We start from the raw sequence: 11,725 nt of genomic DNA, 5'->3' as shown, positions 1-11,725 counted from the left end.
CTTAATCAAAGATAACAATCATTTTTCATTTCAATATTAATTAAAAGGATACATATTAGAGATACATAGTGTTTTTCCAACTCCTCCCAAACCAAATGTGTGAGAAATGTTGTTGCTGATGTTTTCGTGATTTGTGCTTCCCTCTTCTCACAGAAAACAGAAGCACCAGAGGACTCCCAGGCTGAAGGACAGATAGGAGAGCTGAATCTGTCTCATAAGGCTTGGCCAAAACAGGCCTGGTCCTCACGCAGCCGCCTCAAAGAAAACAAGGAAATGAAGAAGGAGCTGCAAAGGCAACTGCCCATCAACTTATAGTTTTATTTAGTAGACTGCATTTTATGTAATTCAGCCTTATGTGTTGATGATTGTTTGTAAACATCTAATTTTAAACTTGAAAGATTATTGAACTCATTATTTTTCTATAAAAATGTTTCAAGTGAGACTGTTATAATATACTGTTATAATAAAGTACAATAGTGGTGTTTTCACATGAAATCCGTCGGAACGTGCCGATCTTTCAGTTAGTGTTTCCACCCAGTTCCATGATCTTTCACCTGTAAATCCATATGACTTCAACACATTTAGTGCGATAAGGGGCACTGTGGTTCATCTAGAAATGTATTCTTTATACGAATGGAACCGAAAAGAGTTCCTTGAATCCATCTAATTTTTTGTTTTCCACACAACTAAACATGTGATCTGAAAAATCAGGAAAAACTCAAACTGTTTTAATTGTTTATTCCCCAGTTTACACAGCATACATATTTATATATATTGGGGCCAATTTCAATCAGTATAAGCACAAAATTCACATACATTTACATATACATTTATACTTTAGCTTGATGATGGGTATATTAGCATTATAAGTGTATACCCATAAGTTCTTTAAAGTTTAATGCTTAAATTGATGTTAAATCATTGCATCTTTTTTGCCTCTATCTGAAAGATAAGGCACTAGAGAAAAACTGGTGATTAATGATGGTTGTTAATAGAAAAAACAAGTTTAGTTGTTAAATAATCATAGCTTTGCAAACAAAAAGTATGAAGGTATATATTAATTAAATTAAAAGTCAAGCCACATCTCTAATGTCTATAGATTGTTGATAAATGAGCCATTTCCCCAGTGAATCAAGGGGGGTTACTCTGTGTACATGTTATGATGATGTTAATTGAATAGTAAATGTTGTTTAATGTTACACTTTTACAAAATAGTTCATTGTGTTACAAAGTGATGCTGCGAGGAATCCATGAGCTCCATCAATATTTCACTGCTAGGTGGGCCTTGGCTAGAGTCAGAGTTTGCAGACAGGGTTTCATTCACACTTTTTTCTAATCTGAGGAAAAAGGAGATAAATACTTTTTGAAAAACAAAATTGGTCCAATGTTTAGCCTATCGAACATATTAACATATTTAGGTAACCAAGGTGGACATATAGATCAGGGATTTAAATGTTGGAAATTGTTTAGAATGGTGGTTTTGGATTATCTTACATGGTAAAGGAGCCAATTTTCTGCTGTTTTTCTAGTTAGAAAGAGAACAAAATATTTCCAAGAGCAATTTGAACACAACTGTTAATTCATAATGTTTAGAATAAGAGTAGGCCTAACACAAGGGTCTACATTTGACAGAATGAAATATGGCATGGAATGGAAATGATCATAATATGGATAAATGATTTGGTACTTACTCTTGACCACCAGTATGGTTATAGCAGAAACTACAATGAAAATTCCCAAAACTGGCACGATCCACTGAACAATGTTATGTCTTTCTTGCATCTGTTTGTAAAGCCAAACCAATTACATTACAATTACAATAACATAATCCCCATCTTGACCACTTTGCAACTTCAATGAGCATCTGTTGTCTTTGTCTTATCTCAACAGCAAGAGACCATAGTCAGTTTGTGGTCAGCTAAAAACCTTAAGTATAAATATATAGTATGTGAGGAGACAAAATATATACTTGGTTCACCTTTTTCATATCTGGATCACTTGGTGTTGACACGTTGACAGTTTCATGAACTACAGGGTAGAATGATGATAATTGAAACGTAATTAAGTAATATGTTTATTATTTCACTAAACAAGTGAAAACAGTAGTTCAACAGCATTTAATAGTAAAACCATTCCTTCTGGTTGGAGGTCTGCAGTAATGTATTGTTATGACACTGAAGTTCAGTTATAGTAGTGCGTTATAATGTGTATACTGTATGTCTTCACCAAACATTTAACTGGCATATGAAGGCATACAGTACCTGGCGGAGACATACTAGTGTCTGTCCTTAAGGTTTCCTCAGCTGTCGACTTTGGTTGTTCTGTTGTGCAGAAATAAAATGTGAATGTATGCCATGATATATGCAATGGACATGGTTTAAAACTATGGCTTAGAAATATAAAATGTGCTCGCTATAAAATATGCACTTCAACAAAAGCAAGCAAAAAAGTTATATAAAGAAATTCTGTTCTCCTCAAACTAAACACTATTTTGTTGCAGTTGATTCAGTTTGCTTTAGTTTCAGTTGGCTTCATTATAGAGCAATACTGAAAGGAAAGGATTACGAGGTACCTGTTTGTATTGTTGAGGGTTCAGCAGTGGACATCCCAGTCACCTGTGCTGCCTTAGATGATGAATCTTCAGCATGCGTTGGTTGTCCAACTTGTTAAAAAAAAGCAATGGCATTTTATTTGAATGTTTAATGAAATGAGTAAACGAAAAAATTATGTGATGTGGCATTATTTATTGACAGTTATAATTTGTAGTTGAGCATTATTAGTAGTGCATCATTTCTAATGTTCTCCCTAACGTTTAACATTTTGTATTTATTCTTTATGTTTATTGACTTACTGGTTGGCCATGGTGTCGTTTCTACCAAAGTAGTAGTGGTTAGAAGCTCTACAGTAGGATCTTGGACTGAAACAAAATCCACACAGCCACAATAAGTCTTGGTTTTTACTCTACACGTACTCTATGTAAAAGTACACAAAATGGGTGTGAAACGGGCAACTTGCAAATATTGACATTCTAAAAGGCATTACATAGTTGTTCCAGGCAGCCCTGTCTAAAGCTGTGATTATGTTTACTTTAACTTTTCTATTCTGCTATCTCCAGACATTGATTCTAGTTTCCTTTGGCTCTACTAGTTACTCAGAGTGTAACACAATTGTGTTATTGTGTCCTTTGTTGCTGGAGCTGACTATGGGCAAATAGAAGGGCATAGTGTTGATGTAAGTTCATTACTGTAAGCCATTATCTAACCACAGATGTGATATACGTCACAAAAATAGTTACAAATGTTTAATGCCACTTTCATTACATACAGTTTGTTATCCATGCTGTTTCTGTGGTTGCTGTGGTTCCTACAGTAGTTGATTCTGTAGTCATTCTAGGAGCTGAAAATAGAACAAATATTAATAGTCATTAAGTCAAACACCTCAACCTTTTGTTTATCATTATGATGTTGTGTGTAGACTTACTTGTTGCCACAGTAGTTTCTAGAGTAGTGGCTTCTGTTGTGGTTGTTGGGGCTTCTGTTGTGGTTGCTGGGGCTTCTGTTGTCGTCGTCGTCGGCGTTGTCGTTGTCGTTGTTGTTGTTGTTGTTGTTGTTGTTGGAGCTGACAGTAAACATACCATGAACATTAAAACAGAATTTGATATCTGTTTTTTTTTTTCTAGTACGATGGCATTTTATCACCAGCATATTTACCAGCGCGTACGCGGAGATCCACATGAGTCTTTTGGTCATTGAACCATCCTGGAATGTCCACTCTGCAGCCATAGGTTCCACTGTCTTGCTCTCTTGCACTGAAGATAGTTAAAGCAACATCTCCCACATTGCCACGTCTGTTGACTAGCTGATATCGCCAAGATGAGTTTTCGGTCACCTTTGAGCCATCTGTTTGAATAATCTTATTACCACAGCCTTTTGACGGCAGTGTGCCTTTACCCCAACAGATGGACAAAGTGCCGTAGTATTTGCTATCATATTTGCAAGGCAGAGTAACACTCTGTCCTATATATCCATATACAGTAACTGCTGATCCATTATCTGAAAAACAGTCACATCAAAAGACAACACCAATAGATGTCTAACATTTAAAAAAAAAAACAATAGCAAAATTTTACAGTTCATTTCAAACATTGCTTAAAGAGATATGAGATGAGATAAACTGTTCTACAACTTACAATATGGGTCAATGTTATTATTTAATAACCACTTGGGCATTGAATTATACACTTAAATTGCAGTACAGTTGTATATATCCAATGGCCTAACTAGTTAGTAACAAAACACTGTTCTGAAAATGTCCATATTTTTTACTGACATTTGTCTCGAGATTGATGTGGTTGATGATATAAACGCTGCTGATCATAATGAGTCTACAAACCATTCATTTTGACCCTCACAATATGTTAATGAAAGTGCCTTTAATCTATTTACAATGTTGTTATCGGACATACATCGTATTGCAGAGCAGTTATCAATCATTCTTATTAGTAGGCTTTGTTGCATCTGGGGTTGCAGTTTTAGATTGTTCAAATGAGATATCTTACCAATTAGATGACCGAGAAGCAGCCAAATGACAGCGATGAACTGTTGCTTCGTCATGGTGAAATGCTCTCTGAATTCCTGAGCTTGTCTGTAAACTCTCCCTTTTGATCAAGTGACTCCCCGAATCAGCTAACATCATCAATAATCTTGGGTTAAGCAGGTCAAGAAGTGAAAATCGTGATCTCTGTTCTGCATGAATGGCACATCTCATTTGGTGAAAGGGGAAATTGCTGTTCTTCTCGCTTCCTAAAATGTTCCCCAAAGAGCCAAACATAGTTTCATATTTATGTTAGGACATGTCCTGATGTATAGTCTTGTAGTTTAGTAGATATATTAACTATATCTGTGGACATCAGAATGATGCAAGCCCCAATATAGCTTCAAAATCAGAACATTTTAGCAGTCAAAATGGATTCTAGCATTTCAGCTAGTCCTGTGAGTTTTAAAATTAACCATAAGCTTCAGTCTTGTTAGTGTCAATGATAGTTTGCATTGAAGTTTAGACATAATGTTCTCACCTAGAAACAAATTGAAGTGTCAGGGAAAAATTCAAGGATGCAATTTTTTTTTCTTTCTCAGTTGGAGAACAACAACGTGATCTTCTAAGACAAGTGGAAGTTTGACAGAGAAGTTAAACCTTGAAACTTACAAGCTGGTGATTTCCCAGAAAAGCTGACCCAAACTTGACTTGTAAGCAGATTGCAAATGGCACACAACTGGCATATGTAAGCAAAACGTATACAACAGGCTTTGAATCACTGTTCAACTAGTTGAAAATAGTTCCTCTGAGAAATGTAGCAAGTGCACTTCCTTGTAGACCATGTAGAAAAGACATACTCTGTACCAAAACACTGAGTTAAATTACATGTTGGCCTTAAAAACCCACCCATCCAGCCTGGCTGGCCTGGAAGGAAGAATCGTGTTGGATACCATAACTGATAATTTCAAATGACAATGACAATGTTTAGTGGAGAGCACATTCCTAACACATTCTGCTGCTACAGAAACTGATATCTTTCTACTGTTTTGTTGGAGACAGAGAAAATCCTGATGGCAGTATCGATTCAAAACCTGTTCAATATCACTCTTCAGACCTGGTCTTTGATGATATCATAGATACTATTTAGTTAGAACAGTCATGTGGACATAAGATGATATATGATGAGATGATAAATAATAATGCATCTATGAATTTTAAGCGAGTGTAATTGTCCTGCTTGTGTTCAGGAATTAAAGGTAAATGACAAGAAAAATACTCTTGCTCTACTTTGGGTTGTTATTTAACCCAGCATTTTTTAGATGCATGAGATGATTATGATGGGCATGACTCAGAGCACAAGTGATCAATATTAGAAAGAACACCAACAAGAAATACTATGCTTGTCAAGATAAAAAACAAAAAGTTCCCAAATTAGGATGGCTGTAGGCTAGATGTTACTCATAGTGAGTGTATACACCCAAACACTTACACCACATTTTAGGCTAGATGTTACTGATATTTGATGTTACTCACAATTACTGGCACCCCTGCATTTAATAGTTTGCACAACCTCCCTTTGCCAATAAAACAGCACTGCGTCTCCTCTTTAGCTCATCCCACAGGTTTTCTATGGGGTTTTGGTCAGGGGACTGAGCCAACCATGTTTGTGTTAATCTGTTGCGTAATCTAATTGTGTGGATCTTATCATGGGGATGTTTTTTGACCATTGTCTTGATGGAAGATCCGACCATGATCCAGTTTTAATTTCTCGGCAGAGGCGGCCAGATTTTGATTGAGTCCATGATGCCATGTATACCTGACGAGGTTCCCAGGGCCTTCGGAGGAAAAAACAGCCTCACAACATCACATACCCTCCACCATTCTCCTCAATGAATGAGGAGAGAACCATAACTCAAACAGACATTAAACACACACAGTACATCACATGAATCCACGTTTAAATCTGGCATAAACAGTGTGCGCGTTGTTTCCTCAACTGCTCAAATAAAAGCTAAGAAAATACTTTATTCTTGACTTTCTCACTGCGCATGCACCAATTTTTGCTGGCCCGGCTATGACTATTGCAACAATTCAAGTTACAAATCCGCCATGTTTAGCATTCCGGATTCCCTCTTATTTTCCCCATTCATTCTCGAGTCATTGATTTGTCTCCTCCCTTGTAACATCTCTGGTGTAGTCATCCTTCTTTTTACACCAAAACAACCTTGAGTGTCATCTGGCCATAGAACACGGTTCCAGTAGCTTTTAGCAAACTTGGCTTACGTTTGTGGTTTAATGACAGGAAAGGCTTTTGTTTCTGACATGCCTTCCAAATGATCTATCGGCATGGAGGTGGCATCCGATGGTAGTTTTGGAGACGGTGACCCCAAGATGATACTTTTTTCAGTTTTTCTCTCCAACAGTGATCTTCCTCTCTTACCATCCTCCTCACTCATTGTGCATGGGGGCAAAATAAGCTTGTGTCCTCTTCCATTCAAGTTTGTAACAATTCCAATGGATTTGAACTTTCCCTAATGGTAGATATTTTATATTTTTATTATTATATTTTATTATTTTATATTTTCAGGTGATTTAGCTATTTATTATAGACATTCCCTGACTTATGAAGGTTAACACACTTTTCCCTTATTTCATTTGTGTGTTCTCTTTCCCATGTTGAAGAATAAATGAGGGAATTAGGCCTCTGTGTCACCTCATATTTATACTGAAGTGAAACAGGAAGTCATGGATAACCTCTTGAAAGTTCCTCTCTGAATATTCTGAACACTCTGATCAACTGACAAAAGTAAACTATGAATGGAAAAAAAGCTTCTGTTTCATTTTGTTCTTAAGAGTTTCTAGGAATGTCAATTATTGTGGCCGTGTGATTTTGTTAAAAATAATAATTTCCTGACTTTTTTTTCACCAGAATAAATTTACTTCAATTCAAGGTTGGACTTTTTTTTGCTTAAGAGACTATCCTTTATACTGTTGTTAGCGTGGACATCGGTTTTATTCTTTAAGTCTTTGATGTGTTTGTCTGTAGAATTTCAATTGAATTATCCTGAACTTGTGGTTACGATGTGCTCCGTCTCAATATTGCTCAATTACTCAAAACAAAACTAAATGTAAACTGTCTTTGTTTTTGTCCTCTCTCCGGCCTTGTGATTTTTCAGAAGTTGTATTCAGTTTAGGTTTTGCTGTTCACACTCTTTGTCTATGAACAGATGCAAAAGTAAAGATTCATGATGGTTATTCATTAAAAACAGGTTTCGATCTCTTGCGTGAAGTGATATTTTATTTGTCTGTAAAAAACAACATCATTAACATAAATTGTTCACATTTAAAAAGATTTGTTACATCTCGCTTTAAGAAATCTAAATAAAAAATGGAATAACATTTTAAGAGTCCAGCTTTTTTAACCAAGAAGGACTTCTATTACATCAGTTATCGTACAGTTTCATGCTTGAGAGATTTTCTTTTGACTTAATGCTGTTGTTAATGTGGACATCTATTTAACTCTGTAAGTCCTTGATGTGTTTTTTTGTAGAATTTGATTTAATGATCCTGAACTTGTGGTTACGATATGCTCCGTCTCAATATTGCTCAATTACTCAAAACAGAAAAATGTAAACTGTCTTTGTTTTTGGCCTCTCTCAGGCCTTGTGATTTTTCTGAAATTGTATTCATTTTAGGTTTTGCTGTTCACACTCTTTCACTATGAACAGATGCACAAGTAAAGATTCACGATGGTTATTCATTAAAAAAAGGTTCAATCTCTTGCGTAAAGTGATATTTTATTTGTCTGTAAAAATAACATCATCGTGAACATGAATTTTTCACATTTAAAAGGATTTCTTACATCTCGCCTTAAGAAATCACAATAAGAAATGGAATAACATTTTAAGAGTCCAGCTTTTTTAATCAAGAAGGAATATAGTCTTCTTTTCCACTTATAAAAACAATCCTTACATTTGGTGTAATAGAATCACAATAAGTAACTTAATGACTTTCAAAACTTACATATTTTTTAACAATAAAAAAAGAATATAGAGTCTATTTTCAACATTGTGTTCACGGTTGGATCTTTTCTGTGTGTGTGGTGTTGTCCTCTTCCGTCATCTTCTCAGACTCTTGTGTCGATTCTGCTGTCTTGCAGTCGATGGGCACTACCCTCTCTGAGATGGCAGGAGTCTGTTTTCCTGCTGCTTCAATGTGAAGCTTTCCATCAGACAGACTGCAGGTCACCGCCTCAGGATTCACCCCGTCTGGGAGATCAAACTCCCTCCTGAACGCCTGGACCCTGTAGGAGTAGGAGCCTTTTCCATCGTCATGCTTCTTCTCAGATTTGCCGCTCACTTGTAGCTTGTTGCCCACCTGCTTGACTGAGAGCTCTTCAGGAGAAAAGTCTTTAGTGTCCAGTGTTAGAGCAAAACCATCTCCCTTCTTCTCTAGATTGTAAGGAACTGGATGAACCTCCCCTGAAACTGGGATTTGGTCAATCTCCTGGAAGATCTGGTGCTGAAGATTCTGCAGGAGCTCCAAACTGCTCTTCATATCCTCCATGTTTCTCAGCATGAGATCTCTGTGAGTGTCCAGAGGTCGGACCTGTGGCCAGAGACTGCGGACGGGCCAGTAGAAGTCCACATAGGGGCTGAGGGAGGGCTGGAATCCATGTAGGCTCAGCATTTTCAGAGTTGAGAGTTGGTAGTTCTTGCTGTGGTTACTGCTCTTAGCGTAGCCTCGGATTTGTCTGTTCTGCTTGAGCACAGTGAGCTCTCCCAGCTTTATATCCTGCCTCTTGAAGTTCCAGGCAGTTCCTGAACGTTCCAGCCAATGCCATAATTTACCACTGTGTGTCACCCTGGAGCATGAGGATGACGTCACATCTGACAGGTTCTAAATCTGGGTGGGGTGAACAATATGGATTCTTTGCATATCTTTTCACACTCACTGCATACACTTACGTGAAACTGATGTCATGTTGATGAGTTGTTATAAAATAGGTGATCTATTCAGTGAAATGAGTTTAAAAATACTCAGGCTATCAATAAGCATAGCCATAGTGAAATCTGCAAACTTTGCTCTCCCAACACATACATACATTTCATCAAGTGTTTTTGCTTGTCAAAATAGATACGTTCAACATATTTTTATACGCACACTGATATTTTCCTTCACATTGCATTACATGAAACGATATAATATGCTATTTAAATAGTTGTAAAGTTACGTTATGTGGATTTAACCAAATTTAACATTAATCGTCTTGTAGGTGTTAAAAACAAAACAAAGACTAACAAAAAAAACCAATACTTTTACTTTAAAATACTGCCTTGGAGTGGATATCTGTCCCTTGGATGGCTGTGTTTTCTGACGTTAAGCCAAACTTGAAAGAGGGAGAATTATTGAGAGATTTGAGAGATTTTCCTTTGAATTCATGCCGTTGATAGCGTGGACATCAATTTCACTGTAAGTCCTTGATGTGTTTATTTATAGAATTTGATTGAAGGATCCTGAACTTGTGGTTACGATGTGCTCCGTCTCAATATTGCTCAATTACTCAAAACAGAAAATGTAAACTGTTTTTGTTTTTGTCCTCTCTCCGGCCTTGTGATTTTTCTGAAATTGTATTCATTTTAGGTTTTGCTGTTCACACTCTTTGTCTATGAACAGATGCACAAGTAAAGATTCACGATGGTTATTCATTGAAAACAGGTTCAATCTCTTGCGTGAAGTGATATTTTATTTGTCTGTAAAAAAACAACATCATTAACATGAATTGTTCACATTTAAAAAGATTTGTTACATCTCACTTTAAGAAATCTAAATAAGAAATGGAATAACATTTTAAGAGTCGCGCTTTTTTAATCAAGAAGGAATATAGTCTTTTTTTTCAACATCGTGTTCACTGTTGGATCTTTTCTGTGTGTGTGGTGTTGTCCTCTTCTGTCATCTTCTCAGACTGTTGTGTCGATTCTGCCGTCTTGCAGTCGATGGGCACTACCCTCTCTGAGATGGCAGGAGTCTGTTTCCCTGCTGCTTCAATGTGAAGCTTTCCATCAGACAGACTGCAGGTCACCGCCTCAGGATTCACCCCGTCTGGGAGATCAAACTCCCTCCTGAACGCCTGGACCCTGTAGGAGTAGGAGCCTTTTCCATCGTCATGCTTCTTCTCAGATTTGCCGCTCACTTGTAGCTTGTTGCCCACCTGCTTGACTGTGAGCTCTTCAGGAGAAAAGTCTTTAGTGTCCAGTGTTAGAGCAAAACCATCTCCCTTCTTCTCTAGATTGCAAGGAAGTGGGTGAACCTCCCCTGAAGCTGGGATTTGGTCAATCTCCTGGAAGATCTGGCTCTTCATATCCTCCATGTTTCTCAGCATGAGATCTCTGTGAGTGTCCAGAGGTCGAACCTGTGGCCAGAGACTGCGGACGGGACAGTAGAAGTCCACATAGGGGCTGAGGGAGGGCTGGAATCCATGTAGGCTCAGCATTTTCAGAGTTGAGAGTTGGTAGTTCTTGCTGTGGTTACTGCTCTTAGCGTAGCCTTGGATGTGTCTGTTCTGCTTCAGCACAGTGAGCTCTCCCAGCTTTATATCCTGCCTCTTGAAGTTCCAGGCAGTTCCTGAACGTTCCAGCCAATGCCATAATTGACCACTGTGTGTCACCCTGGAGCATGAGGATGACGTCACATCTGGCAGGTTCTAAATCTGGGTGGGGTGAGCAATATGGATTCTTTGCATATCTTTTCACACTCACAGGATACACTTACGTGAAACTGATGTCATGTTGATGACTTGTTATGAAGTAGGTGATGTACTCAGTGAAATTAGTTTAAAAATACTCAGGCTATCAATAAGCATAGCCATAGTGAATTCTGCAAACTGTACTTTCCCAACACGTATATACATTTCATCAGGTGTTTAAATATGTCAAATAAGATATGTTCAACATATTGTTATACGCACACTGATATTTTCTTTCATATTGTACTCTATGAAACGACATAATATAATATTTAAATAGCTGTAAAGTTAGGTTATGTGGATTTAATGAAACATAACATTAATTGTCTTGTTGATGTAAAGAACAAATTAAAAACATTTTTTATTTTTTATTTTCAAAATACTGCTTTAAAGTTGATATATAGCCCTCGGATGGCTGTGCGATTTCTGACGTCAAGCCAAACT

At 37.2% G+C, this 11,725-nt stretch overlaps 3 protein-coding genes across 4 annotated transcripts; all 3 read right to left on the bottom strand.

Annotated features, from left to right (window-relative positions):
* Positions 1-723: 723 nt before the first annotated feature.
* LOC105911869 (T-cell immunoglobulin and mucin domain-containing protein 4-like) lies at positions 724-5,372 on the bottom strand. Of its 2 annotated transcripts, XM_031587599.2 has the most exons (12): positions 5,206-5,369; positions 4,559-4,802; positions 3,711-4,052; positions 3,481-3,618; positions 3,325-3,396; positions 2,852-2,917; positions 2,573-2,662; positions 2,262-2,321; positions 1,979-2,028; positions 1,692-1,782; positions 1,495-1,525; positions 724-1,337 (listed from the first exon to the last, which is right to left on the bottom strand). In XM_031587599.2, the coding sequence occupies exons 2-12, from the start codon at positions 4,611-4,613 to the stop codon at positions 1,217-1,219; spliced, it is 1,116 nt and encodes a 371-aa protein (XP_031443459.1). In that variant the 5' UTR covers positions 4,614-4,802; positions 5,206-5,369; the 3' UTR covers positions 724-1,216. The 2 variants fall into 2 exon arrangements, with proteins under 2 accessions (XP_031443459.1, XP_031443460.1); XM_031587600.2 differs by lacking the exon at positions 2,262-2,321 and having other exon boundaries at positions 5,206-5,372.
* A 3,223-nt stretch (positions 5,373-8,595) lies between these two features.
* On the bottom strand, positions 8,596-9,305 carry LOC105911633 (heat shock protein 30-like). The gene has a single exon (XM_031557921.2). The coding sequence runs from the start codon at positions 9,223-9,225 to the stop codon at positions 8,611-8,613; it is 615 nt and encodes a 204-aa protein (XP_031413781.1). The 5' UTR covers positions 9,226-9,305; the 3' UTR covers positions 8,596-8,610.
* Positions 9,306-10,358: 1,053 nt separating this feature from the next.
* Positions 10,359-11,119, bottom strand: LOC105912737 (heat shock protein 30-like). Its single transcript, XM_012841739.3, has one exon. It carries the CDS (start codon positions 11,027-11,029, stop codon positions 10,445-10,447), a length of 585 nt encoding a protein of 194 aa, XP_012697193.2. The 5' UTR covers positions 11,030-11,119; the 3' UTR covers positions 10,359-10,444.
* Positions 11,120-11,725: the final 606 nt, after the last annotated feature.

Source organism: Clupea harengus, chromosome 20 (genome assembly GCF_900700415.2).
Source record: "Clupea harengus chromosome 20, Ch_v2.0.2, whole genome shotgun sequence".
Taxonomy (NCBI): Eukaryota; Metazoa; Chordata; class Actinopteri; order Clupeiformes; family Clupeidae; genus Clupea; species Clupea harengus.
Note: the sequence above shows the minus strand (reverse complement) of the source record. Positions and strands in the feature narration are given on the sequence as shown.

Bases quoted from the DNA above. Each gene is read 5' to 3' on its own strand.
- LOC105911869 (XM_031587599.2), bottom strand. From the start codon at position 4,613: ATGACGAAGCAACAGTTCATCGCTGTCATTTGGCTGCTTCTCGGTCAT. The intron at 4,053-4,558 runs GTAAGATATCTC...ACTGTTTTTCAG, and splicing joins GCTTCTCGGTCATCTAATTG to ATAATGGATCAGCAGTTACT. The intron at 1,783-1,978 runs GTGAACCAAGTA...CTTTACAAACAG, and splicing joins GTGATCCAGATATGAAAAAG to ATGCAAGAAAGACATAACAT.
- LOC105911633 (XM_031557921.2), bottom strand. From the start codon at position 9,225: ATGCTGAGCCTACATGGATTCCAGCCCTCCCTCAGCCCCTATGTGGAC.
- LOC105912737 (XM_012841739.3), bottom strand. From the start codon at position 11,029: ATGCTGAGCCTACATGGATTCCAGCCCTCCCTCAGCCCCTATGTGGAC.